The 23,899-nt window shown below is 42.4% G+C and overlaps 1 protein-coding gene across 1 annotated transcript; it reads right to left on the reverse strand.

The window, feature by feature from the left end:
- Positions 1-373: 373 nt before the first annotated feature.
- On the reverse strand, positions 374-23,320 carry LOC125644065 (tetratricopeptide repeat protein 24-like). Its single transcript, XM_075133335.1, has 6 exons — positions 22,718-23,320; positions 7,133-7,254; positions 5,518-5,637; positions 3,853-3,914; positions 1,730-1,871; positions 374-1,566 (listed from the first exon to the last, which is right to left on the reverse strand). Exons 1-5 carry the CDS (start codon positions 23,118-23,120, stop codon positions 1,745-1,747), a joined length of 834 nt encoding a protein of 277 aa, XP_074989436.1. The 5' UTR covers positions 23,121-23,320; the 3' UTR covers positions 374-1,566; positions 1,730-1,744.
- Between the last annotated feature and the right edge of the window lie 579 nt (positions 23,321-23,899).

The following is a 23,899-nucleotide window of genomic DNA, read 5'->3' on the forward strand; positions in this document are numbered from 1 at the left end:
AATAGTCTCTTTGGCTGCAAACAGCAATATGAAACATCTACAATTCAAATATGTTGGGAGCTGCTATGACTACTGTTAGTATTTCATCCTTTTAAAACTAGACTTGATCTCCTCTTGTACTGAATTGCTGACAGCATATGTGTTGCTATATAAAATAGTGGAGACAGTCGTCATTGCTCTTTAATATTCTCTGTGTGTTTTGCAACACAGCAGGCAATTTGGAAAATCAGTGAGCTTCTGAAAACCATGTCAGGACTGGAAGAATATCCCCAGAAATAAGGGTCCACGTCCAGGGAGGGAGGGAGGGCAAATAAGACTTCTGAGTACGGTCCTGTAGAAGGAAATAGATTAAGAAAGGAGGAGGATAGAGAAATTGGAAAGATTTGCATTTAATTTGAACAGTTACGTGTATCTCCAATTAGCAGACAAAAATACATGAAAATGAATGATGAGTCTACTTGGCTCTGTTCTCATTATACATACATCTGAGGTAGAACGAATGCCATTTATGAATAATTTAATTAAAATAACCATGTTTTATTTTTGTAGCATACAGAACTGTAAACACTAATTTAATAAGGCTGAGGATCATGGAATGCAATCTTAATTACTAGAAACTAGAATAATCAGCTGAACTGAGGCATTTCCAAAGAGTTAATTGTCTTGCTTGCATTTACAGCTCCTGGGGTGGAACGAACATACTGAGAAAGTTAGCATAGTTATTACAGTGTATACCTCAATGTTTTGGAAGAGACCTTAAAAAGTCAAAGAAGACCTGGCTGTTTTGTGTGACTATCAAATATTCTGACACACCTTCCATGACAGCAGAGGTTAGCCTGTGTTCTTGGCTAAAATATCCTCTAATCCCAGTGCAGAGCAGTTATCTGCCAATCTCCTTCCCAGAGATGGCTGCATTCTCAGTAGTTGAAGCTCTACATACAGTTTTATCCAGTAGTTTTGTAAAGTGCTTTGGGATCCTTTGGGATGGAAGAAGGTATAAAAATGTTAAATGACGCCATCATTGTTGCTATTATTTCAAATAAGACTTTTTAAAGTTCTATTTTGTTGTACAAATTATTATTCTTCCCTTCTTTTTAAATGCACTTTGCTTGGGCCTGATTGGGCTGCCATTGAAGTCAATGGCAAAACCCTATTGTCCTCAGTGAGTTCAGGGTAAATGTCTTTGATATTAAACCAATCTAATATCATGTTCCTAAAGATAAACATTGGATCCTACCTATATGTTAATCTAATGTTCAGTGTTGACTTAGATTCACAATGTTTTGCCATTTCTTGGCTGTTACAACCTTTGTTCTACCACGGGATTTAAACAAAAGTCTGTGTATGTGTAATGGCCTGTGCTGCCTCCGTGTTGCCATAGTCTGCTCTTACACCATTGTGAGAGCAGGACATGTATCTCCACTGACTTCAGTGGTGGTCCTCCCGATGCACATACACGTAAGGAAATGAAGAATCTGGCCCACATCTGTGATTCTATATTCATGTGCCCAGAAATGCAGTCATCCTCCTGTTCTGTTTCCCTCTCTTCGCCAGGGTCAGCTTTTTCTATAAAGGAGAACTGCATGAATGCAAGGTCTGGATATTTCAAACCGTGTCCTACTCAGTAAAACTGACCTGTCAGAGACTGAGACTTGAGGCATCAGAAAGCAGAGGGTTTGTACCCTAAATATAAAATAAATGGAACATCTTTAAACCATATCTACAGTACCTGTTAGCACTTTTGTTACAGTGGAATAAGGTGAGATGACATTGAATTTGCTCTGGAAGTGACACTCCTTTCACCTTCAGTATATCCATCTCTCTGTTTCTTTTTATTACCCAAATACTCGTTCCGTGGCTCCTCATACAGACTGAAAAAAATTGAATAGAAATTGGTGCTTGAGTCCTCTCTTTATCCTTTCATCGTGATCACATACATAATGCACGTTTCTAATGCACACCCAGGGCCAAATTCATCCCTGTTTTGTAATTCCATTGTCTGTATGTTCTGAGATTTCAGTCTTTGAAATATGGGAAATTCTGTAGTTTTCAAATTAGACAAGTGATTCATCAACTCCTAGCTGGTCTTAAAATGTTCATGTTTTAAAATCAAAATGAAACTGCGCACTACCTCTGAAGGGCTAATGCCAATAAAACAGCACAGGATTACTAAAATAACCTTAATAAAGTGACATCTAGTGGCTATGCAGAGACTTACTGAAAGTAGAAGATGAAGTTGTCTGGGAAGAGGAGAATCCATACAACTGATGTGTATGCAGTTTGTGATGTGAACCTAGACATTCAGAGGAATAACCATGACAGGACATAACAAGGGAATTGCTCTTCCTCACAGTCTGACTGTTTCTGACTCAGGTTTTCAATACATGACTGGATAAATCTTCCACATCAAACTCTCCTCTAAAATATCTAACAGCATGGAATCATTGCTGCAACAAAACTACTGCGTCTTCAGTTGTTTCCATTTGATTTTCAAAAGTTACATAAACTATGATATCAACAGCTGCTCTCCCAGGTTTGGTATTTGAGCATGCAGGTAGCCATTTGTATCTTCTAAGTGTCTAGTAGTTGTGCATGCAATTACTGGAAACAAGCTTCTGGCAATAAAACTTACTACGTACATTTTTTAAAATCTGATTCAGGTTTGGACACGGTGGAATGATCAGATACTTTGACTCCTAATTGCTGGTACTAAAATATACTAATGTTTTGTAGAAAGGACTCTGGCTGCCTATTGCAAAGTTTGATGTAAAAGTTCTTAGTTTGGGTCAGTACAGGTGCAGCAATGAAATCAGCCCCCCCCCTTTTTTTTTAAAGAAAAAAAAAATCTCGAACTTTTTCACCACCATCCTAGCTCCGTCAAAGTCAACTGAATCAGGATTTCACCGCTAGATTTTAATTCCAGCTTTGACACTGACTAACTCTGTGGTTTTATATAAATCAACTAACCTCCGTTTCTCCATCTGTAAAATAGGAATAATATGCTAATACTTTTAATTCTCAATATAACTTTCCAGGAGTGCGGCAAGGTTTTATTTAATTAGTGTTTACAAAATGCTTTGCCGTTCTCGGATGTAAGGTGCTAGAGAAGGGCTAAAGTAGTAGGGTCATTCAGTGACTGATGCATGACCCACCCACTCCTTGAATTTTTAGAAAGAAACTTGTGTGCTGCTGAAACTATAATTTTGTTTTTGTTTTTAAAGGGTGTGTGTGTGTGTGTGTGTGATAAAAGCAGAGTTTAATGTCATCTTTCTCTCAGAAGTGGAGCATTTGACAGGGAATTGGAGAGCAGCATAATAGTCTCACCATTGTCCTTTTTACATAACAATACTAACATGCATATTTTACTGCTTAAAAGCTGAGTGACTGCCTCATACTTGTGTCTAAAACAACAAACCAAAGAGACATCTCTCCTCCTTATGCATCTTGAGTCCTAGCATTCTTTCATTAAATACACGTGCCACTGATGTTGTCAATGACCTATTCCTCTTGTGCCAAATTTTGCTCTCATGGGCAGCCCTTAAACCACATTGACTGCCAGGGATAGAAGTGAGGGCAGAGTCTGGTTGCTCAGAAGTACTGGGAATGGCCCAGGTTTCAACAATATTTGTAATGTTTACGCTGAGTTTATAGCGTCTTTGCTGTATTTTATTTAATCTCATGCATATCCATTTGCCTTGAGTCTCTTAAATAACGGTTGCTTAATATTAACAAGGCCAAATTTGCCAAGTGTACTGGAGTTTTGTATGTTTAAAACAGAACATGGACTATAGAAAGAAGTTTGGTGTTTTAGGTCTCTGAAATCTGACCAACTAAAGCACTGCTGTAACTTACTGTGTTTCTTGTTCAGATTCCACAGAATCATGGTCATTTCTGGCAACTTTGGGAGAAGATTGCTATGAAAGAGCAAAGGATTTTTTTATTATTATTTTAATAAGCACAGTATTTCTAGTAAAACTGACATGATACAGAACAGATTCTAAATTTGTTTGGCTTCTCTATTGGGACTCTAGATTTACACCATTTGTAAGTGAGGGGAGAATCCATTCCCAAGCTCCTGGATTCATTAGTAGGTTTTTTATTCTAATTATATAAAATAGAATTAGGTTGTGGAAGTGAAATGGAATAGAGCTGCCGGTTTCCATCCCTAAAAGGTGAAAGCATATTACGAGGATTTCAGAACTGAATAAAGAAGTTCTGATTATGCAGAATACATTAGTGCATAAAAAAAAAATCAATCTGTTCTGAATTGAATAGTTAGATTCAAACTTTAATCTGAAGATGAAGTTGTTTGTGTTTAAATCTGAAGTGGCCTGTGCAACTATGAATCAATAGGGTTTTAGAGAGACAACCCTGGGAGTCAGGAAACTTAGAAAAATAACAGGAAGCCCACACTTCACAGAACGCGGGGCGGGTGAGTGCCGGAAGGGCAGGATAGCGGCCAACTTTCTAATTGCAAAAATCCGAACACCCTTGCCCTGCCCCTTCTCTGAGGCCCTGCTCCACTACCTCCATCTCCGCTCCCTCTGTTGCTTGCTGTCCCCACCCTCACTCACTCACTCATTTTCACTGGGCTGGGGAGGGTCCCTTTTTGACCACATGTTCTGGTTGAAAACCAGACACCTGGCAACCCTAGGCAGCGCACTGGACGGGCCAGCGTTGAAGCGCAGGCCGGACCCCATTAGCCCCTCATTGCCAGCCTGGGGTCCCGGCTATGGGAGGGGAAGAGCCCCCTGCAGCACAGCCCAGGAAGCAGGAAGGGGACAGAGCGTGGGAGGGACCACGCAAGGCTGTTTGGGGAGACACAACCCCTGCTGCCTTTGAGACCCACCGCCCATGATTCCAAGCCTTACTTTCCAGCCAGAAATTTGCCTAAAAAATTTCTTGGCTTCCTCTCAAGGCCATTATACAAAAGCTTAACTGGCTGTCTTATCATTTTTCTGGTCCCTTCTGCCTACTTTCTGCCTGCTTCTGATGTGCACACAGTTCCACCTAATTAATCCTCAGCCCTTGTGTTTGCATTCAGTGTAGTCTAGTCTTTGGATAGTCAGTCCCCAGCTGAATGTTTCCTGTTGCTCTGGTTATCACTAAACAAAGGAGAAGGTAGGTGAGATAATATCTCTAATTGGACCAACTTTTGACTAGACTAGAGCTGTTGAGGGGATCCTCTGGCACATGGATGTGAGATCAGAAGGGGATAAGTTTAGGAGATCCCCAGGGATCTTTTCCCCTCTGACTCAAGGCTCTGGACAATGCTGCAGACTGCATGTGTTCCAGAGAGCTCATTCTGTCATCCACCAGTGCTACCTCCTCTCGTAACACAGATGGGACAGCTGCTGCTCACCTTCCCTTTCTAGGTGAATGCCAAGTGCTACAGCACACACTGTGCTTGTTAGCAACTAGCAGGAGGGAGAAAGGGAGTCCAGCAAATGAGCAATGATTTTTAAAGTTAGCTTTTGTTTTCATGTTTTGTAATGATTCTCCCTGCCCTAAACTTACAGCTGCTGTTGTGTTTGAAAAGCCATCTCTGCATGAAACAGGACACTGATGACTGGTTTGATATTTAGTAACATCCCTCAGTTTCCCTAAAACCCTTTCTCTGAAGAGATCAGATGTTTCCTGTTTCAGGAAAAAAAAGAAAGGGAAAAGTCAAAACAGTTAGATATTTCACTGTGAGGAAAATCCAAACATGAGCTGTAATCTTCCTTGATAAATACCCCATATTTATACTATCCTTTGTCTTGCCATTACACTATATTTTCTTTGTTCATTTTAATGTTTCCTACATAACCGCAATGTATGTTCTCTGGGGTATTTAAAGCAGCATATCTACTTGTGTATAACTCAGCCCTTCTCTCTCCTGTCAGTTGTCATTTTTTTTGTCTCGTTAAATTTTTCAACAAAAATTTTTCACCTAAAACAACTTTTCATTGTTGGTTTTTTTTGTGTGTAATTTACCAGAGCTAATATTTCCCTTAAAAATAACTTGCAAATGCTTCACTCCAGTGTCAGAATGTCAGCTAAACAGTGACATGCCTCTTGTTTGTGCAGAGAGCTTGAAAATAATTTGCTCTCATTATACTGGGTTCCATCATATAGTGAGAAAAGAGAAAAATCTAAACAATTTAAGTTTAATTGTGAGACAAATCCAAACATGAACCGTAATCTTTGATAAATGCCATAGTGGCAATAACTAGATATTAATATTGAAAATCTTTCTTTTTTTTAAATGAGGCTGGGTTGCTTGAGGTTGCAGGACACTATAGCCAGTGGTGGCTCTGATGTATATTTGCAAACATGCTTTCATCCAAGGTCCTTTTTCGCCTGTTCCTTTACGCTCTAAAACACAGATCAGACCCTGTGCTGTAGAATGGGATGTTCCAAACAAAAACATACCCACCATGAGTTACTCCCCTCCTCCCCCAACTGCTCTTTGAACTCTTTATCTCATCTTTGCAGCAAGCACAGTTAGGCACTTTCCCTGAAATACAGGGCATGCACTGGGCCACTCAAATCAACAGCAGTGCCTCTCTCAGGAGGGGCTCTGTGATCTTTGCAGCTATTACTCTGACCTACAGAATTTGAGAAAATCATTGCCAGTTTAATAAAAAAAAAAAAAGGAGAGGCCAACCTGCTGGTTGAGATGATCAATGTTCTACATCAGAAACTCCCTTTGCTAATTAATTCACAGTCTGTGAGATTCCCTAGTTAGCTGTTATGAAATGCATTTGTTACATAATATATTACATTTTAGGCATAGCAGAATGCACTTCAGTGAGCAGAATTTTAAATAGTTGATTGAAACCTTCTGCCTCTTTTTTTTTTTTTTTTAAATAATGCCTCTAAGCCCACCACTCCTGTAAAGCTCCTTTTCATCACCCACTCAGCTGACAAATACTGTGTGGGAGGAAGGGTTGCATTTAGGAAGGTGCAGCTAAAGACTCAATTCTCTAGCTGCTATGTGTGTGGAACTCCCACTGGAGTGAATGGGAATTCTTCATAAGGTGCAGGCTCTGAGAAAACAGCTTACATTATTTCCTAATGCTGACAAAAAAAAGTCTTTATCTTCTGTGTGCATTACACATTGTGTGCAAACAGTGCAAACAAAAAGTACCTTTGACTTTCCAAACAGAGTCAGAGCTTGTTTGTAATAAGAGATGGCCTGATCTAAGTCACCTAGGCAGAAACTAGTAGCACCCAATCCTTCGCAGACTTGTTGCTGGCCGTACAAATCACCTGTAAGAGATCATATCATTGCTATTCAAAGTTTGTTATTCTGTCTATATAAATTCAACTTTAAAACACAGAATGGACAAGTCAGTGTGTACAGGGTTGAAATGTGTTGGATGCAGGGTATTCCTGAGCTAAATGGATGATGGTTTGATCCTATTCCAGTAAATAGTGTGGAGGTGGGGGAGGGTTATTGTTTGGTTGCTTTATTTTGCTTTGACAGGACATTGGAGCTTCTATTCCAGGAAAGATAAGATGTTTCATTTCAGGAACAATTGCTATCGATTTGAAGCAACATGGAATGCAATGATTTCAGGCTCACCTATGTTAACTAAAATATTTTTTCTCCCTGTAATAATTTTAGCAGTAGCTAAACTACTGCTAATTTGGGGCCTAATCCAATGCACATTACCAGACACGGTGGTGCCAGACATTAAATGAATAACCGCACACATGTTAAATTCTGTGTATTCAGATATAATGAGTTTAATGAAGAAATTAAAGTTTAGATGGCAATTCCAATATACAATTGCATTCTGTGTTTCTAACTTGAGGGAAAACATTCCTTGCTGAAACATGGCAGGCTTGTTCACATTAAAATATAGTTTGCTGATTTAAATATTTTTTGTTTTTACATTCAGAACTCAAATGCTTAGTTGATCTCAGCTACAAAATAACTATTAATGAATTCAGCAAGAAATTGTGCCTCCATGTAGGCAAAACAATGAAGACACATACTTAAATCCATCCTTGTTCAACAAAGCACTTAAGCACATTATATTTAAACTCATGCTTAAGTATTTTGCCTAGAACAGTCTTCAATGAAGACAAGAGGAAAGACTCATTGGCTTCAATGAGCTTCAGATCAGTCCCTATTAGGTTTATACTCCACCATTTGGATATTTAGTATAGTAGGTAGGTGTGCAAATGACCAGACAACTCCACAATGACTACATAGCACTGAATGTTAGAGAACAGGTTATTCCAGAGGAGATGGGCACTAGCTTTTCCCTTTTCAGGACTTCTGATATCTGATGATGCAGTATGGCTGTGTGGTGGTTTGTATTGAATTACACCCACTAGTCACACCATATTCCCTTTGGGTGTTCATTTTACCAAAATGTGAAAGACTTGAGGAGGGGAGGGTCCCAGCAGCAGGTGCTAAATTAAGTGGAAGATGCTGGTGACCACTTAAATTCTGAAAGCCACATGTTGGAAGTCAACACTACAGACCTGATAGTATTACACTGCCCCCAAAGTTTGTGTTAACTGATAAACCTGTATCTGAAATTTCCTTCTTTTATCTACTCATCATTAAATTAAATCTACTCATCATTAAATTAGGTGCCAAGGTAACGCAGGGGTCTCAGATTGGTCTCAGTACAGTGGGAGATATTATTTACTATCCCACAGCTAGTTTAAATACCTACACATGTCACAGTGATTGGGACAGAATGACAGACTTAATGTTAAATTATTTTGCCTTTAGTGACTTCATGTAGATATTAATTGTAATTTAACACAAATTATTTTAATTCAAGTGTATTGATGTTGGAAGAGATTATTTCTCTCTGGTGCTCATTTAATACCAAAGAGAAGAACATTCTTTTCCCATTGTAATGGCTCCCTTGCGGGGGTGGGGAAAGAACAAATTAAAAAAATCTTCTGTTGACATTGTAAACAATTGTGCTGATCTTGATGAGCAAGAAACTCATGAGGCACTTCCATGAAAAATCTTCCATTGATATTGGTAACTGTAGAAACTCTGTTCCAGACCTGATCTTATGCTAGTGAAACAATTATTGGTTCTTTTCAATGAAGTCCAATGTCAATGGACTTCTAGTTTAGACATTTTTAAGTGTCAGGCACTTTGATGTTGTATAGACTTTTTGGACACTAAACAATATCAATACAAAGGTATGGAACACTTCCTCTGTAGTGGGAGCCAGTTAATTATGGGTTCTCCAAGCATGATGTGAAATCAGTGGATTCAGCCTGCTGCAGACTGATACTACTGATTTATTAAGAGCAGAAAATGCGGGTTTATTACAAATCTGAAATTATAGTGGCTGGAGGCAGCTCTCTTACCCACATCCAAAAATGCATTAAGTGCTTCTTGATAGTAATACTCTGCCATGCTATAGTTTTTCAGCTGGCTGTAAGCATATGCTAAATTGCAGAGACTTTGTCCTTGGGCGTTTCTCTCTCTCAGTGCACCTAAAGCAAAGATTAATGTAAGTAATTCATGAGTTATAGTTACATAAACGGATTTATACATTCTCCCATATTCTGCATGAACAATTGGGTCCATGAATGTACTGTTTAAAATTATCTATGCTATTAATTATCACTATTTTACTTGTATTACATTTTAACTTACAGACATGATGTACCCTGAAGCAAAGCAATAAATCTATATTATTATGGTGGAGATTGAAAGAAATACTTTGTTTGCAGTTACTATAGAATCAGTACAGGTATCTGGGGAAAATTCCTTTATAACTTGTCTTGGTGTATATTTTTATACTGATTTGTTCAGGGGTGGCTCTAGACATAGGCTAAGTAGTTAGTTTGAATTCTAGGCCTAAACATGTTGACATGTAACCCTTTAAACCAGGTTTGGTATAAGCAATATCTTTCAGCCAGCTAGCTGAGAGGGACAAGACTTTGAAGACACTGATTAGCCAAACATCTTTAATTAGCAAGGGAATGAAACAGTGCATCAATGGTGGGGAAAAGCTTACCAAAGCTTGGTGCAAACCACCTTTAAAACTGAACAAGTCAAGCACAGAAGTTGAGAGAGACAAGGTAGATGAGATAATATCTTTCATTGCACCAGCTTCTGTTTGGTGTGGAAGATACAATCTTTCAGACCTCCTCTTTGCATATTACCTCACCTACCTTGTGTTTCTCATATCCTTGACCAACACTGCTGCAACAGGACAGAAATTGTAAGGATCACATAGAAGGATTTCTGAGCAATTATTATTTTTACTGTATAAACTGGAACAATGAAAATAATTGTAGTGTGTGGCTTATGTCTCCACAGCCTGAAAGAGGAGCAGAGAAAATATCAAAGTGGAAAAAAGTACAATGAGAGCAAACAGTACCAAAAATGTGCTTGAACTGGGTGCACAGTATATGTGCTACCCACACCTCCTCCTCCCCCCCACACTTCTTCAGATGGTACTGGTGAGAGAGGTTTTGCTCATTTCCATCCCTGCCTAGAAATGTCATTTACCTTGGTGCGTGGGTTCTGAAAACTTCAGTATCTGTTTGCAGTGTTAGCTGTAGCAATGTTGGTCCCAGGGTATTAGAGACAAAAGGTGGGTGAGGTAACATCTTTTATTGGACCAACTTCTGTTGGCGAAAGAGACAATCTTTTGAGCTACACGGAGCTCTTCTTAAAGAAGAGAGCTTGTTTCTTTTGCCAACAGAAGTTGGTCCAATAAAAGATATTACCTCCCCCACATTGTAAGAGTTAGGTAATGCAGTCGGACAGAGACAGCCTTGTGTGTTTTGTGGCAAAATATGTGAGCTGGATGCATAGAAAATGTGACAAAAGACCAGTGTGTTGTGTTGTGTTGGTGCAGGGGAGATCAAGAGGATTTTATTAATTTTTAAATGTTAGTATCTCTCGTGTTAAGAATCACTGGTGTAAGGCTGCAGTTACCTTAGTTACTGATACTTTAATAAACAATGTGTCTCGAAACAAGTCTTGCCTAGTACTATGTAATGTATTTGTTTACCCTGTAAGGTTTTTTTAATTATTCCTGGGCTATTTGCAGAACACATGATCTTTGTTCCTTTGGAAACTTGCTGAGTTTTCCTCACCTAAGGTCATTGTTCTTTGCTTCGTTTTACAATAAATGTTGTTTGTTAAACAGGGAGGAACTGTGATGTCATAGTCAGAGGCTTGTGATTTCAGGTGAGGGAAAGCCAGCAGGTTCAGATGACCTTCTAAAGAACAAAAGCCTGCTGTCGTACAAATATCCAACTAATGAAAAGCAGGGGAAGGAAAAGCATAAAATTAGATGCTTTGGAGGCAGAATTGTTCCAATAGAGATCTTTTTCATGAGGCATCAGTGGTTCTTTATAACTGCTTTATGACTAACCTAAATCCATTATAACCATGCTGTACCTTTTTGAATGTACAGCATGCTGATATCCCATGCAAAATGCATGGCTAGCCCGACTAGAAATACAAGCTTTCAAAAGGATGCCAGAAAAATATCAAAAAGACAGCAAAGAAGGAAAAAAGATAATGTCTGGTCCAAACCTTACTATCCTTACCTATGACAAAATCCTACAATCTTTGAGTATCCAAAGCTCACTGACTGAAATATACATATTTCTTCATAGTGATAGTATAGTCCAGTGGATAGGGCACCTGGCTAGGTATCAAGATGCCTGGATTCTATTCTGGCTCTTGATGCTTAGTATGCAAACTTTAGCAACTCACTGTACTTCTCTGTGCCTCAGTTTCCCCCATCTACAGATGCTTACTCACTATTGTGGAGCATTTTGAAGTCTATAGATAAACATCTATAGGTATGCTGATTAAATAGAAGGATAGGGCCTTCAATCTGTAGTCAGGCAGCATTTCTATTCACTTTGATAGGACTTTTGCCTAAGCAAGGACTGCAGGATTTGGATCTGCGAACTTTTATTAGGTTCACCCAAGGAAAATAGAGTTAACAACCAGATTTCCTTAACAATTAATGAGTGCTTTATAGGACTTAATCTGATTTAGGACAACTGAAATACTGGTCATGTTGAGTGGTTAACAGCCTCTGCACCAAAGGGGCATTTTCCTTCTAGACATTGTTTGCCATAATCTTGCTGCATTCAGGCACCACAGTTGAATTCAATCCTTTTTTAAAAAGTCTGTGTAATGTTTAATGAAAACACTATGGAAGATCTGTAATTTTTCACTGTTAGTTATTTATGTAAGTGCTTGTGCATCGTTCACTTCCTCTCAATCAAGTTAATTAAAAACACAAGCCCATATTCACTCTTCTGGGATTGTGCTCAAAGTCCTGGCAGCTGTGGGTCTAGGCATGGGATCCAAGTATTTCAAGCGTGAGGCTTAACCATAAATCTTTATTAGCATATTCACCTATTCCCCAAATTTTCTTCCTTAGAACATTTCATAGGCTAGAAGATGGCACAAAATAGTTTTGTTGAATCTGTCCCAAATTCTGTAGTCAGTTCCTGTTCAGCAAAATACTTAAGCATGTGTTTAAGTCCCATTGACATAAAGTTAAGTGTGTGCTTGAATGGTTTGCTGAAATGGGGCCTTCAATGGGGTCTACAAACCCTGTACTGCTCAGAGACAGAAAGGGGAGGAGAACCTCTCTTGTCTACAAGCAAGCAGTTTGACCACACCCCTTGCAGCTGTCACAGCTGCCAGTCATGGAGACAGGCATCCACAGCTGCAGCCAATAGAGGCAACAAGGCTTGCTATAAAAGAGAGAATACAGAGAAGGAAGGGGAGGCAGAAAGGCCTGAAATAGAAAGGGGCAACACTCCTGTACTAGGCTGCCTCCACAAACACAGCCAAGAGACTGAAGCAGACTGCTAGACTCAGTTAGAGGGGAGGGTCAGTGGTGAAAGTGAGCCAGTATGGTGTACTGGTAAGAAGCTGGTACCATCCCATACGCAGCCCACGTTAGGGTCTGTACTGGCAGCAGGAAGGGGCAACAGTGTTAAAGTGCTGCCACAGTGCTACAGGGGCCACCGACGGGGGGCAAAAAAGGGCAGCTGCCCCAGGGCTGGCGATTCCTGTCTGATCAGGACTGGCCTTACCATGAGGCGAACTGAGGTGGCTGCCTCAGGTGCCAGACTGTAGGGGTGAGGGGGCACCACTGGGACCCAGAGTGTAGACAATTGTGTGTGCTGCTGGTGCAGATTTTCCAAAGGACTGGAAAATCTAGCTAGAAATCTGACATGCCATGAGAAGGCAGCAAATCACCAGAGAGCATTCCATAGGTGGAAAGAGCTTGAGATGAGACTAAGGTTAAAGGCCACCATAGATGATCAGCATAGAAGATTGCATCAGAGTCTCTTTACTGGCAAAATGTTCTGGAAAGGCTCATTGCCGTTGTGAGGAATGCTTGCTACCCAAAACCTAGCACTGCGTGGCACTTCAGATCAGCTGTATGTGCCAAATGATGGAAACTTCCTTACTACTGTGGAGCTGATGGCTGAGTTTGACGCTGTACTCCAGGAGCATCTAAGAAGAGTCGCCACCCAAGAAATGTACACGCACCACTACCTTGGAAAAACAATTCAAAATGAGATCATACAGTTACTGGCAACAAAAGTCAAACAGAAGATTGTGGCAGATCTGAAGTCAGCAAGATATTACTCTGTTATTCTGGACTGCACACCTGACATCAGCCATACGGAACAAATGACTTTAATGGTGCGTTTTGTAACAACAACAGAACCCAGTGAAAATGTCCTTGCAATGGTGACTGTCAGAGAGCATTTTCTAGAATTTATTGACAGTGATGATACTACAGGAGCTGGTATGACAAATGTGCTTCTTAAAAAGCTGGAAGATACAGGAATTGCGATAGCTGACGTGAGAGGTCAGGGCTATGATAATGGTGCCAACATGAGAGGAAAGAACAGAGGAGTGCAGACACGGATCTGAGAGTTAAATCCTCGAGCTTTTTTTGTCCCATGCAGTTCTCATTCATTGAACTTGGTGGTCAGTGATGCAGCATCAGCTTCTAGTGAGGCTGCTGAATTTTTTAATATAATTCAAAGCATCAATGTATTTTTCTGTGCATCAGCTCATCAATGACAAATTTTGAAGCAACATCTGGGAACATCCTCTCTGACACTGAAACCACTGAATGCCACATGATGGGAAAGTCGAGTGGAGGTAATAAAGCCTATCAAACACCAAATTGGGAAGATAGATGATGCCATAGTTGCCATTATGGAGGATAATGCTATGACAGGAACTGTTCATGGGAGAACAGTGGCAGAGGGAAATGGAATCACCAGAAACATATATAACTTCAAATTTCTGTGTGGCTTAGTGTCGTGGCATGACATACTGTTTGAAATAAATGTTGTAAGCAAGAGACTCCAAGGTGTTGACCTTGGTATATCTGGAGCAATGGAACAACTGGACAAAGCAAAGTCATACCTACAGTCTTACCGGTCAGATGAGGGATTTCAAAACGTTCTGAAGAGGGCACAGAAGTTGGCAGAGGAACTTCACATTGAAGCTGTTTTCCCACCCATTCAAGAATACAAGAGTCACCGAAGAAGAAGACATTTTGATTACAAAGCACGGGATAATCCCATGAGAGACCCCAAACAACAATTCAAAGTTGAATTCTTTAACCAGGTGCTAGATTGTGCAATACAGGCAGTTGAAGAATGTTTCATGCAGCTCAAGGAAAACAGCTGTATATTTGGGATGTTGTATGATATTCCAAAACTCCTCACTATACCTGAAGAAGACCTACACCAGCAATGCAGGGCACAAGAGACAGTGTTGACACATGATGACATACACATATACGATATTGATGCAAGTGATTTAGGTGATGAACTGAAAGCCGTTTCAAGATACATTTTCAGCAGGATCAACTCCAAAGGCTGTTCTGGAATATATGTGCACAAATAAGATGACCACCTTCTTTCCAAATGCTTTTGTTGCTCTGTGCATACTTCTAACACTTCCTGTAACAGTTGCCAGTGGAGAATGCAGCTTCTCCAAGCTGAAGTTAATAAAAACACATCCACACTCCACAATGACACAGGAGAGGCTGGTCAGCCTTGCAACCATCTCAATAGAGCATAAGCTGGTCCAAACTGTGGACCTTCAGCAGGAAGTTCAAATCTTTGCAACCAAGAAGGCATGGAAAGCACCACTTTGATTTTTCAAACAGATAAAAATGCCAGTGTTTACTATGCAGACAAGAAAAGTAACATTTGCTGTTCAGATGTTTGAAAGTTAAGTGTTACTTAAAATGCCTTGTTCAAAAAAGTTTAAGTTGTTAGTTCTCTTTTATTGGAGTAGGTAGCAGAGCAGTACCATGAGAGGAGTATAACAGGAAGAAGGCAGAATTGAGACCTTTCAAAGTTTTTTGGTCCAAGCGAGAGGGCATGGGGGCATCATTTGAGCTCCCCGCCTCAGGTGCCAAAATGTTGTAGGCCGGCCCTGAGAGGTGAACCTCTCCACCCTGCTGAATGAATCACATGTTCAACACCTCACCGTACAGATGTGCTGCCTCGCTGTGATATCTCAATGAATTTTCATACTGGCATAAAGCATTGTAGATTGCTCCCAGGTTTTGTAGAGCTCTCTTCTGTATAGAAAAGTTTGCCCCACTGCAGATTTGCATGGCTTTGATAAAGTATTTCCCAGCTTGGTGGAAGCACATCATTTCAGCATGGTGCAATCCAATGTGGTTGTAGAGTTTGCCTGAAAGGTAGCACAGCAACATTAACATTAGATAGCTGGGGTTGGGCAAAGAGAGAGGGGTTGGTACATTTTAGGACTAATAACTTGGCTATATTTTTCCATCCATAATGTTTCTAATTGGCTGAATGTATGATTAACTGCTTTGAGATGGTGATGTTTACAAGGCTATTTGAGGTAAATGAACTCCAGATCAATGGACAGTACAAGACACCATGAGCAGGCTGAGCCTGTGCGACATAATGTGTAATATGTTGTACAATTGGCTGAACCCTTCCTGTTGCATCTGGAAGCGCAAATGTGAAACTATTGCAACTGTGACCCAAAGCTTATGTGCACGGGGCTCCTTTTAAATAATTGTGGCAAGTAAAAAAAGTAAGTAATAAATTTAGCCATTTGTAGGAATTACAGTGATACTTTGCTGTTGTCAGTTTTCATCAGGGCTGGCTCTAGGTTTTGCTGTCCCAAGCAAAAAAATTTTTGGCAGCCTCCCCCCCTCCCCCCCGCCCCTTTTTTTGGCTTTTACACGTTTGCACTTTGCTATGTGTTTTTTGTTTGTTTGTTTTTTTTGACTGTTAAAAATTTTTTAAAAATTAAAACAGAATTTGTAGTTAGTGAAATACAACCATTTCCTACTAGTGTATTCATTTAATTTTAACAAAATCACAATTAATAACAATTTGGGTTCAACTATACACTGTGATGAAAAACATTAGTGTCTTCCGGTGTGCCCGGTGTCTCATAAATTAAAAGAATTTTATATGAACTGAATTTGTCTGGTTTTTATACTTGCGTAGTCTTTTAATAATTAAGTGAAATCTAAATTTTTTTGCAATGGTACTTTCAATTGAAATTTAATGCAAGTCCTGACAAATGATTTTGAGACATGGTGGACCTCAAATAATTTTTTAGTAATTTCAGTTTCGAGAAACTGCGCTCACCAGAAGCCACTGATACTGGAATTGTTAAAAGAATGTGTAATGCTATAGCAGTGTTTGGAGTGAGGTGTACATTCCGCCTGTGGGCCCCCAGCCCAATCTCAGACCTAGCCCCACCCCCGCACAGGGGACAGTAACTGACAGAGTGGCTGGGGGGCAGGTCAGCCATGGGGATGGGGGCGGACCAGGGGCGCCCACCCAGCGCTGAGCCGCCCGGGGCAGCAGGTCCCTTACTGGCTGCGGGTCCTGCCCCGATCTCAAGCTCCGGCTCGGCTCCGGCTCCTCTGCCGATTGTGACACGTGCGGCCGGGGCGGGAAGGGGGGGGACCCTGGGCCAGGACGTGTTGGTTGAGTTGGTTGACTGAGCAGAGTCATTGGTTGACTGAGCAGAGCCGGGGGAAAGAAACGCCGCCTCTGGAAATGTGCCTCTCCAAGCACGTGCTTGCTTTGCTGGTGCCTAGAGCTGGTCCTGGTTTTCACAGATGGAAAAACCTGAACCACCCTTGGAGAGCGGGATTGGGTTTTGAAATAGATGTACAACAGAAATTCTCTCATTTTCTATGGATCATGATACTTACTCTCTATTAGCTAAGGCACAAGACTGTAAATAAAGTTATTAAAATTTAGTCCTCAGTTTGGCTGCACAAATCAGGAATTAAAAGCAGCGGCAACAGGCTAAAGCTTGCTTGCATGCCAGGCAAAGGCTTTGTGACACTGTTCACTACATGAAATCGCCCTTGAGAAAAGAAAGCAGAGAGATTTCTGTCTGGTGTTTAGACACCTCTGAAGGTTCTGTACTTTACATAGATTCATAGACACTAAGGTCAGAAGGGACCATTATGATCATCTAGTCCGACCTCCTGCACAATGCAGGCCACAGAATCTCACCCACCCACTCCTGCAAAAAGCTCTTACCTATGTCTGAGCTATTGAAGTCCTCAAATCGTGGTTTAAAGACTTCAGAGAGCAGAGAATCCTCCAGCAAGTGACCCGTGCCCCATGGTACAGAGGAAGGCGAAAAACCTCCAGGGCCTCTTCCAATCTGCTCTGGAGGAAAATTCCTTCCAGACCCCAAATATGGTGATCAGCTAAACCCTGAGCATATGGGCAAGATTCACCAGCCAGATACCCAGGAAAGAATTTTCTGTAGTAACTCATATCCCACCCCATCTAACATCCCATCACAGGCCATTGGGCCTATTTACCATGAATATTTAAAGATCAGTTAATTGCCAAAATCATGTTATCCCATCATACCATCTCCTCCATAAACTTATCGAGTTTAATCTTGAAGCCAGATAGATCTTTTGCCCCACTGCTTCCCCTGGAAGGCTATTCCAAAACTTTACTCCTCTGATGGTTAGAAACCTTCGTCTAATTTCAAGTCTAAACTTCCCAATGACCAGTTTATATCCATTTGTTCTTGTGTCCACATTGGTACTGAGCTTAAATAATTCCTCTCCCTCTCTGGTATTTACCCCTCTGATATATTTATAGAGAGCAATCATATCTAAATCATATCAAATAGCCAGAGCTTCGCGAACCAGCTGAGCAGCGGGGGACAGCAGAGCAGCACACAGCAGGAGTTTGCCTGGGATTGGTGAGTATCCGAGTGCATGTTTGCTGAGTAAGTATCCGAGCGTGTGTTTGCTGGGAGGGCAGTGTGAGAGCCTGAGCGAGTGTCTGATTGGCTGGTAGCCTGCAGGGGGCGGGCAGTGGGGTTGTCTGTTTGTTTCAGGGGAGCCTGGCTGTTTAAAAATAGCCAGAGCTTCGGGAACCAGCTGAGCGGCGGTGAACCAGCTGAGCAGCGGGGGACAGCAGAGCAGCACACAGCAGAAGATTGCCTGGGAGTTCGCCTGGAGTGAGCCCAGTGAGGCTTACATCTTGCCAACTTCTCTGAGGAAGCTCATAGTAAGAAGGTGGTATGGAAGGGAGGGGTTCAGCTATTGTGACCTGCACTGGATGTGCCATGTTTGTCTTTCTTCCACAGGACAGAAGCGACTTTGTGTGTACAAAGTGCAAGCTGGTCTCCATACTGGAAGAGAAGATTGAAGGTCTGGAGCAACAGATAACGACCCTGCGTTGCATACGAGAAACTGAGGATTTTCTGGACAAAAGTCAGGATATGCTTCTACGGGCACAAAGCTCTAAAGATTTAGAGCAGGTTGCACAGTGGAGCCAAGAGGCCAGTGAAGAAGCTTGGCAACATGTGACCTCCAGAAGAAGAACGTGGAATGTCCGGGTTCCAGCAACGTGGACACAGGTAACTAACCGCTTTCATGTTCTCTCCACAGGCACCGTTGCGGAGAGTGGACCAGATGATATGTCTGGGGGGAGAAAGCAGAAGGAGACTCCGCTGGTTGGAAGGCATGAGATGCGCTGTCCTGAGATGGGGGGTTCCACGACCACCACTCCCAAGAGAAGGAGGCGGGTGGTGGTGGTCGGGGACTCTCTCCTCCGGGGGACTGAGTCATCTATCTGCCGCCCTGACCGGGAAAACCGAGAAGTCTGCTGCTTGCTGGGGGCTAAGATTCGCGATGTGACGGAGAGACTGCCGAGACTCATCAAGCCCTCGGATCGCTACCCCTTCCTGCTTCTCCACGTGGGCACCAATGATACTGCCAAGAATGACCTTGAGCGGATCACTGCGGACTATGTGGCTCTGGGAAGAAGGATAAAGGAGTTTGAGGCGCAGGTGGTGTTCTCGTCCATCCTTCCCATGGAAGGAAAAGGCCTGGGTAGGGACCGTCGAATAGTGGAAGTCAACGAATGGCTACGCAGGTGGTGTCGGAGAGAAGGCTTTGGATTCTTTGACCATGGGATGGTGTTCCATGAAGGAGGAGTCCTGGGCAGAGACGGGATCCACCTTACGAAGAGAGGGAAGAGCATCTTTGCGAGCAGGCTGGCTAACCTAGTGAGGAGGGCTTTAAACTAGGTTCACCGGGGGAAGGAGACCAAAGCCCTGAGGTAAGTGGGAAAGCGGGATACCGGGAGGAAGCACAGGCAGGAATGTCTGTGAGGGGAGGGCTCCTGCCTCATACTGAGAATGAGGGGCGATCAGCAGGTTATCTCAAGTGCTTATATACAAATGCACAAAGCCTTGGAAACAAGCAGGGAGAACTGGAGGTCCTGGTGATGTCAAGGAATTATGACATGATTGGAATAACAGAGACTTGGTGGGATAACTCACATGACTGGAGTACTGTCATGGATGGTTATAAACTGTTCAGGAAGGACAGGCAGGGCAGAAAAGGTGCGGGAGTAGCACTGTATGTAAGGGAGCAGTATGACTGCTCAGAGCTCCAGTACGAAACTGCAGAAAAACCTGAGTGTCTCTGGATTAAGTTTAGAAGTGTGAGCAACAGGAGTGATGTAGTGGTCCGAGTCTGCTATAGACCACTGGACCAGGGGGATGAGGTGGATGAGGCTTTCTTCCGGCAGCTCGTGGAAGCTACTAGATCGCATGCCCTGGTTCTCATGGGTGACTTTAATTTTCCTGATATCTGCTGGGAGAGCAGTACAGCGGTGCATAGACAATCCAGGAAGTTTTTGGAAAGCGTAGGGGACAATTTCCTGGTGCAAGTGCTAGAGGAGCCAACTAGGGGGGGGAGCTTTTCTTGACCTGCTGCTCACAAACCGGGAAGAATTAGTAGGGGAAGCAAAAGTGGATGGGAATCTGGGAGGCAGTGACCATGAGTTGGTTGAGTTCAGGATCCTGACACAGGGAAGAAAGGTAAGCAGCAGAATACGGACCCTGGACTTCAGGAAAGCAGACTTCGACTCCCTCAGGGAACGGATGGGTAGGATCCCCTGGGGGACTAACATGAAGGGGAAAGGAGTCCAGGAGAGCTGGCTGTATTTCAAGGAATCCCTGTTGAGGTTACAGGGACAAACCATCCCGATGTGTCGAAAGAATAGTAAGTATGGCAGGCGACCAGCTTGGCTTAACGGTGAAATCCTAGCAGATCTTAAGCATAAAAAAGAAGCTTACAAGAAGTGGAAGGTTGGACATATGACCAGGGAAGAGTATAAAAATATTGCTCGGGCATGTAGGAATGAAATTAGGAGGGCCAAATCGCACCTGGAGCTGCAGCTAGCGAGAGATGTTAAGAGAAACAAGAAGGGTTTCTTCAGGTATGTTGGCAAGAAGAAGAAAGCCAAGGAAAGTGTGGGCCCCTTAATGAATGAGGGAGGCAACCTAGTGACGGAGGATGTGGAAAAAGCTAATGTACTCAATGCTTTTTTTGCCTCTGTCTTCACGAACAAGGTCAGCTCCCAGACTGCTGTGCTGGGCATCACAACATGGGGAATAGATGGCCAGCCCTCTGTGGAGAAAGAGGTGGTTAGGGACTATTTAGAAAAACTGGACGTGCACAAGTCCATGGGGCCGGATGAGTTGCATCCGAGAGTGCTAAAGGAACTGGTGGCTGTGATTGCAGAGCCACTGGCCATTATCTTTGAAAACTCGTGGCGAACGGGGGAAGTCCCGGATGACTGGAAAAAAGCTAATGTAGTGCCAATCTTTAAAAAAGGGAAGAAGGAGGATCCTGGGAACTACAGGCCAGTAAGCCTCACTTCAGTCCCCAGAAAAATCATGGAGCAGGTCCTCAAAGAATCAATCCTGAAGCACTTACATGAGAGGAAAGTGATCAGGAACAGTCAGCATGGATTCACCAAGGGAAGGTCATGCCTGACTAATCTAATCGCCTTTTATGATGAGATTACTGGTTCTGTGGATGAAGGGAAAGCAGTGGATGTATTGTATCTTGACTTTAGCAAAGCTTTTGACACGGTCTCCCACAGTATTCTTGTCAGCAAGTTAAGGAAGTATGGGCTGGATGAATGCACTATAAGGTGGGTAGAAAGTTGGCTAGATTGTCGGGCTCAACGGGTAGTGATCAATGGCTCCATGTCTAGTTGGAAGCCGGTGTCAAGTGGAGTGCCCCAGGGGTCGGTCCTGGGGCCGGTTTTGTTCAATATCTTCATAAATGATCTGGAGGATGGTGTGGATTGCACTCTCAGCAAATTTGCGGATGATACTAAACTGGGAGGAGTGGTAGATACGCTGGAGGGCAGGGATAGGATACAGAGGGACCTAGACAAATTGGAGGATTGGGCCAAAAGAAATCTGATGAGGTTCAATAAGGATAAGTGCAGGGTCCTGCACTTAGGATGGAAGAACCCAATGCACAGCTACAGACTAGGGACCGAATGGCTAGGCAGCAGTTCTGCGGAAAAGGACCTAGGGGTGACAGTGGACGAGAAGCTGGATATGAGCCAGCAGTGTGCCCTTGTTGCCAAGAAGGCCAATGGCATTTTGGGATGTATAAGTAGGGGCATAGCGAGCAGATCGAGGGACGTGATCGTCCCCCTCTGTTTGACATTGGTGAGGCCTCATCTGGAGTACTGTGTCCAGTTTTGGACCCCACACTACAAGAAGGATGTGGATAAATTGGAGAGAGTCCAGCGAAGGGCAACGAAAATGATTAGGGGTCTGGAACACATGAGTTATGAGGAGAGGCTGAGGGAACTGGGATTGTTTAGTTTGCAGAAGAGAAGAATGAGGGGGGATTTGATAGCTGCTTTCAACTACCTGAGAGGTGGTTCCAGAGAGGATGGTTCTAGACTATTCTCAGTGGTGGAAGAGGACAGGACAAGGAGTAATGGTCTCAAGTTGCAGTGGGGGAGGTTCAGGTTGGATATTAGGAAAAACTTTTTCACTAGGAGGGTGGTGAAACACTGGAATGCGTTGCCTAGGGAGGTGGTGGAATCTCCTTCCTTAGACGTTTTTAAGGTCAGGCTTGACAAAGCCCTGGCTGGGATGATTTAATTGGGTATGGGTCCTGCTTTTGAGCAGGGGGTTGGACTAGATGACCTCCTGAGGTCCCTTCCAACCCTGATATTCTATGATTCTATATCTCCCCTCAACCTTCTTTTAGTTTGGCTAAACAAGCCAAGCTCCTTGAGTCTTGTACTTGGCTGGATGCACATTTTTGTCTATTTAAATTCTGTAAGAAAACAACTTACACAGTTCTCTTTATCTTTATTGAAACAAAATTGGTAACTAAAGTTACTGACTTACCTAACAAATCCTGGTTAGTGATTCCAGAACACAGCTGTGCACATTCAGCTAAAGTCTCAAGCACTTCTGCCTTTGAGAACTTTTGACTCCGTATCATGTAGCTAGCTGCCTCCCTCATGGCCATGGCAGCATCTTCAGTTTTCTTTGCCTTTTGATAGGAGTGGCTGGCTAGCCTAAAGGAACATGCAGCTGAGGGTAGGTCTCCTACATTCACTGAACAATAGCCAAGTTTGATCAGAGCATCTGAGATGCTTTGTGTTTTACGAGGTATGTATTCACTAATAGCTCTCTGATAAAACTTCACCGCTTTAGAGTACTCCTTCATTTCATTGTAAGCAGCTACAATGTTAAAGTAGAAATCACCATCTTTCTCCACAGATCCCTTTGATTTACACTTCAGCATTCACTTCAGTCCTTTCTTTGGTTTGCCCATGGCAATGTAGGCAGCCCCTAGACTGAAGAGACACCCCGTCTGACTTTTCATCTCAGGAACCCCATCAGCCAGAATGTACGCTTTCTTGAACATGCTCAGAGCCTGGGCTGCTTCATTGTTTTTTAAAGACGTAGTCCCAGCTTTAGACAGCTTTTGTATTTCATCGTGGATGGATGCATGGTGGCTAATGGTCTGCACTTCAGAGGAGCTGGAGACCAGAGTATTGGCCATTTCTTTGTATTGAATACAAACTGTGAAAGGAAGTAAATATTTATACTACTTGTATTTCAAAACTGAATTGAAATTGATGTGTGTGATTGTTTTGCATTCATTAAGAACTGAAAAATATGTTCTTTATGATCTTTAGAAAACTGATTCCCATATTGGCATGCTGGGTATTTCTAAGGGAGTTTGTGGGAGGTCAGCCAGGGTTTACAGCAGGGGAAACTGAATTGGGACTCTCTCCAGCATAATTCACTGAGGACAAATATATTCCATCTTCAGCTCTGTGAGGGTTAACCTTTTGTAAAGAAAACATAAATCGCTCTCAAAATAAGTGCTATATGCCAAGGTTTTTAGCTGCACAGAATCTTCCCCCCTGAATTTATAAACACCTGAAAATAGGGGATTGTAATGGAAATGCAGCCAAGCCCTTAAAATAGTATTCAAATTCAAACACTACTACCAGAATACTCTTTGCTAACAGGCAAAGCTGTATGTGCTATTCACAGTATGGAATCTAGCATTGG

Source organism: Caretta caretta, chromosome 10 (genome assembly GCF_965140235.1).
Source record: "Caretta caretta isolate rCarCar2 chromosome 10, rCarCar1.hap1, whole genome shotgun sequence".
NCBI classification, from domain to species: Eukaryota; Metazoa; Chordata; order Testudines; family Cheloniidae; genus Caretta; species Caretta caretta.

What these genes read in the sequence shown, in the direction of transcription:
- LOC125644065 (XM_075133335.1), bottom strand. Translation starts at nt 23,120, where the DNA reads ATGCTGAAGTGTAAATCAAAGGGATCTGTGGAGAAAGATGGTGATTTC. An exon ending in CACTAACCAGGATTTGTTAG is followed by an intron (nt 7,255 to 22,717) that starts GTAAGTCAGTAA and finishes GATCTCTTACAG; the next exon opens with GTGATTTGTACGGCCAGCAA. An exon ending in GAATCTGAACAAGAAACACA is followed by an intron (nt 1,872 to 3,852) that starts GTAAGTTACAGC and finishes AATTTTTTTCAG; the next exon opens with TCTGTATGAGGAGCCACGGA.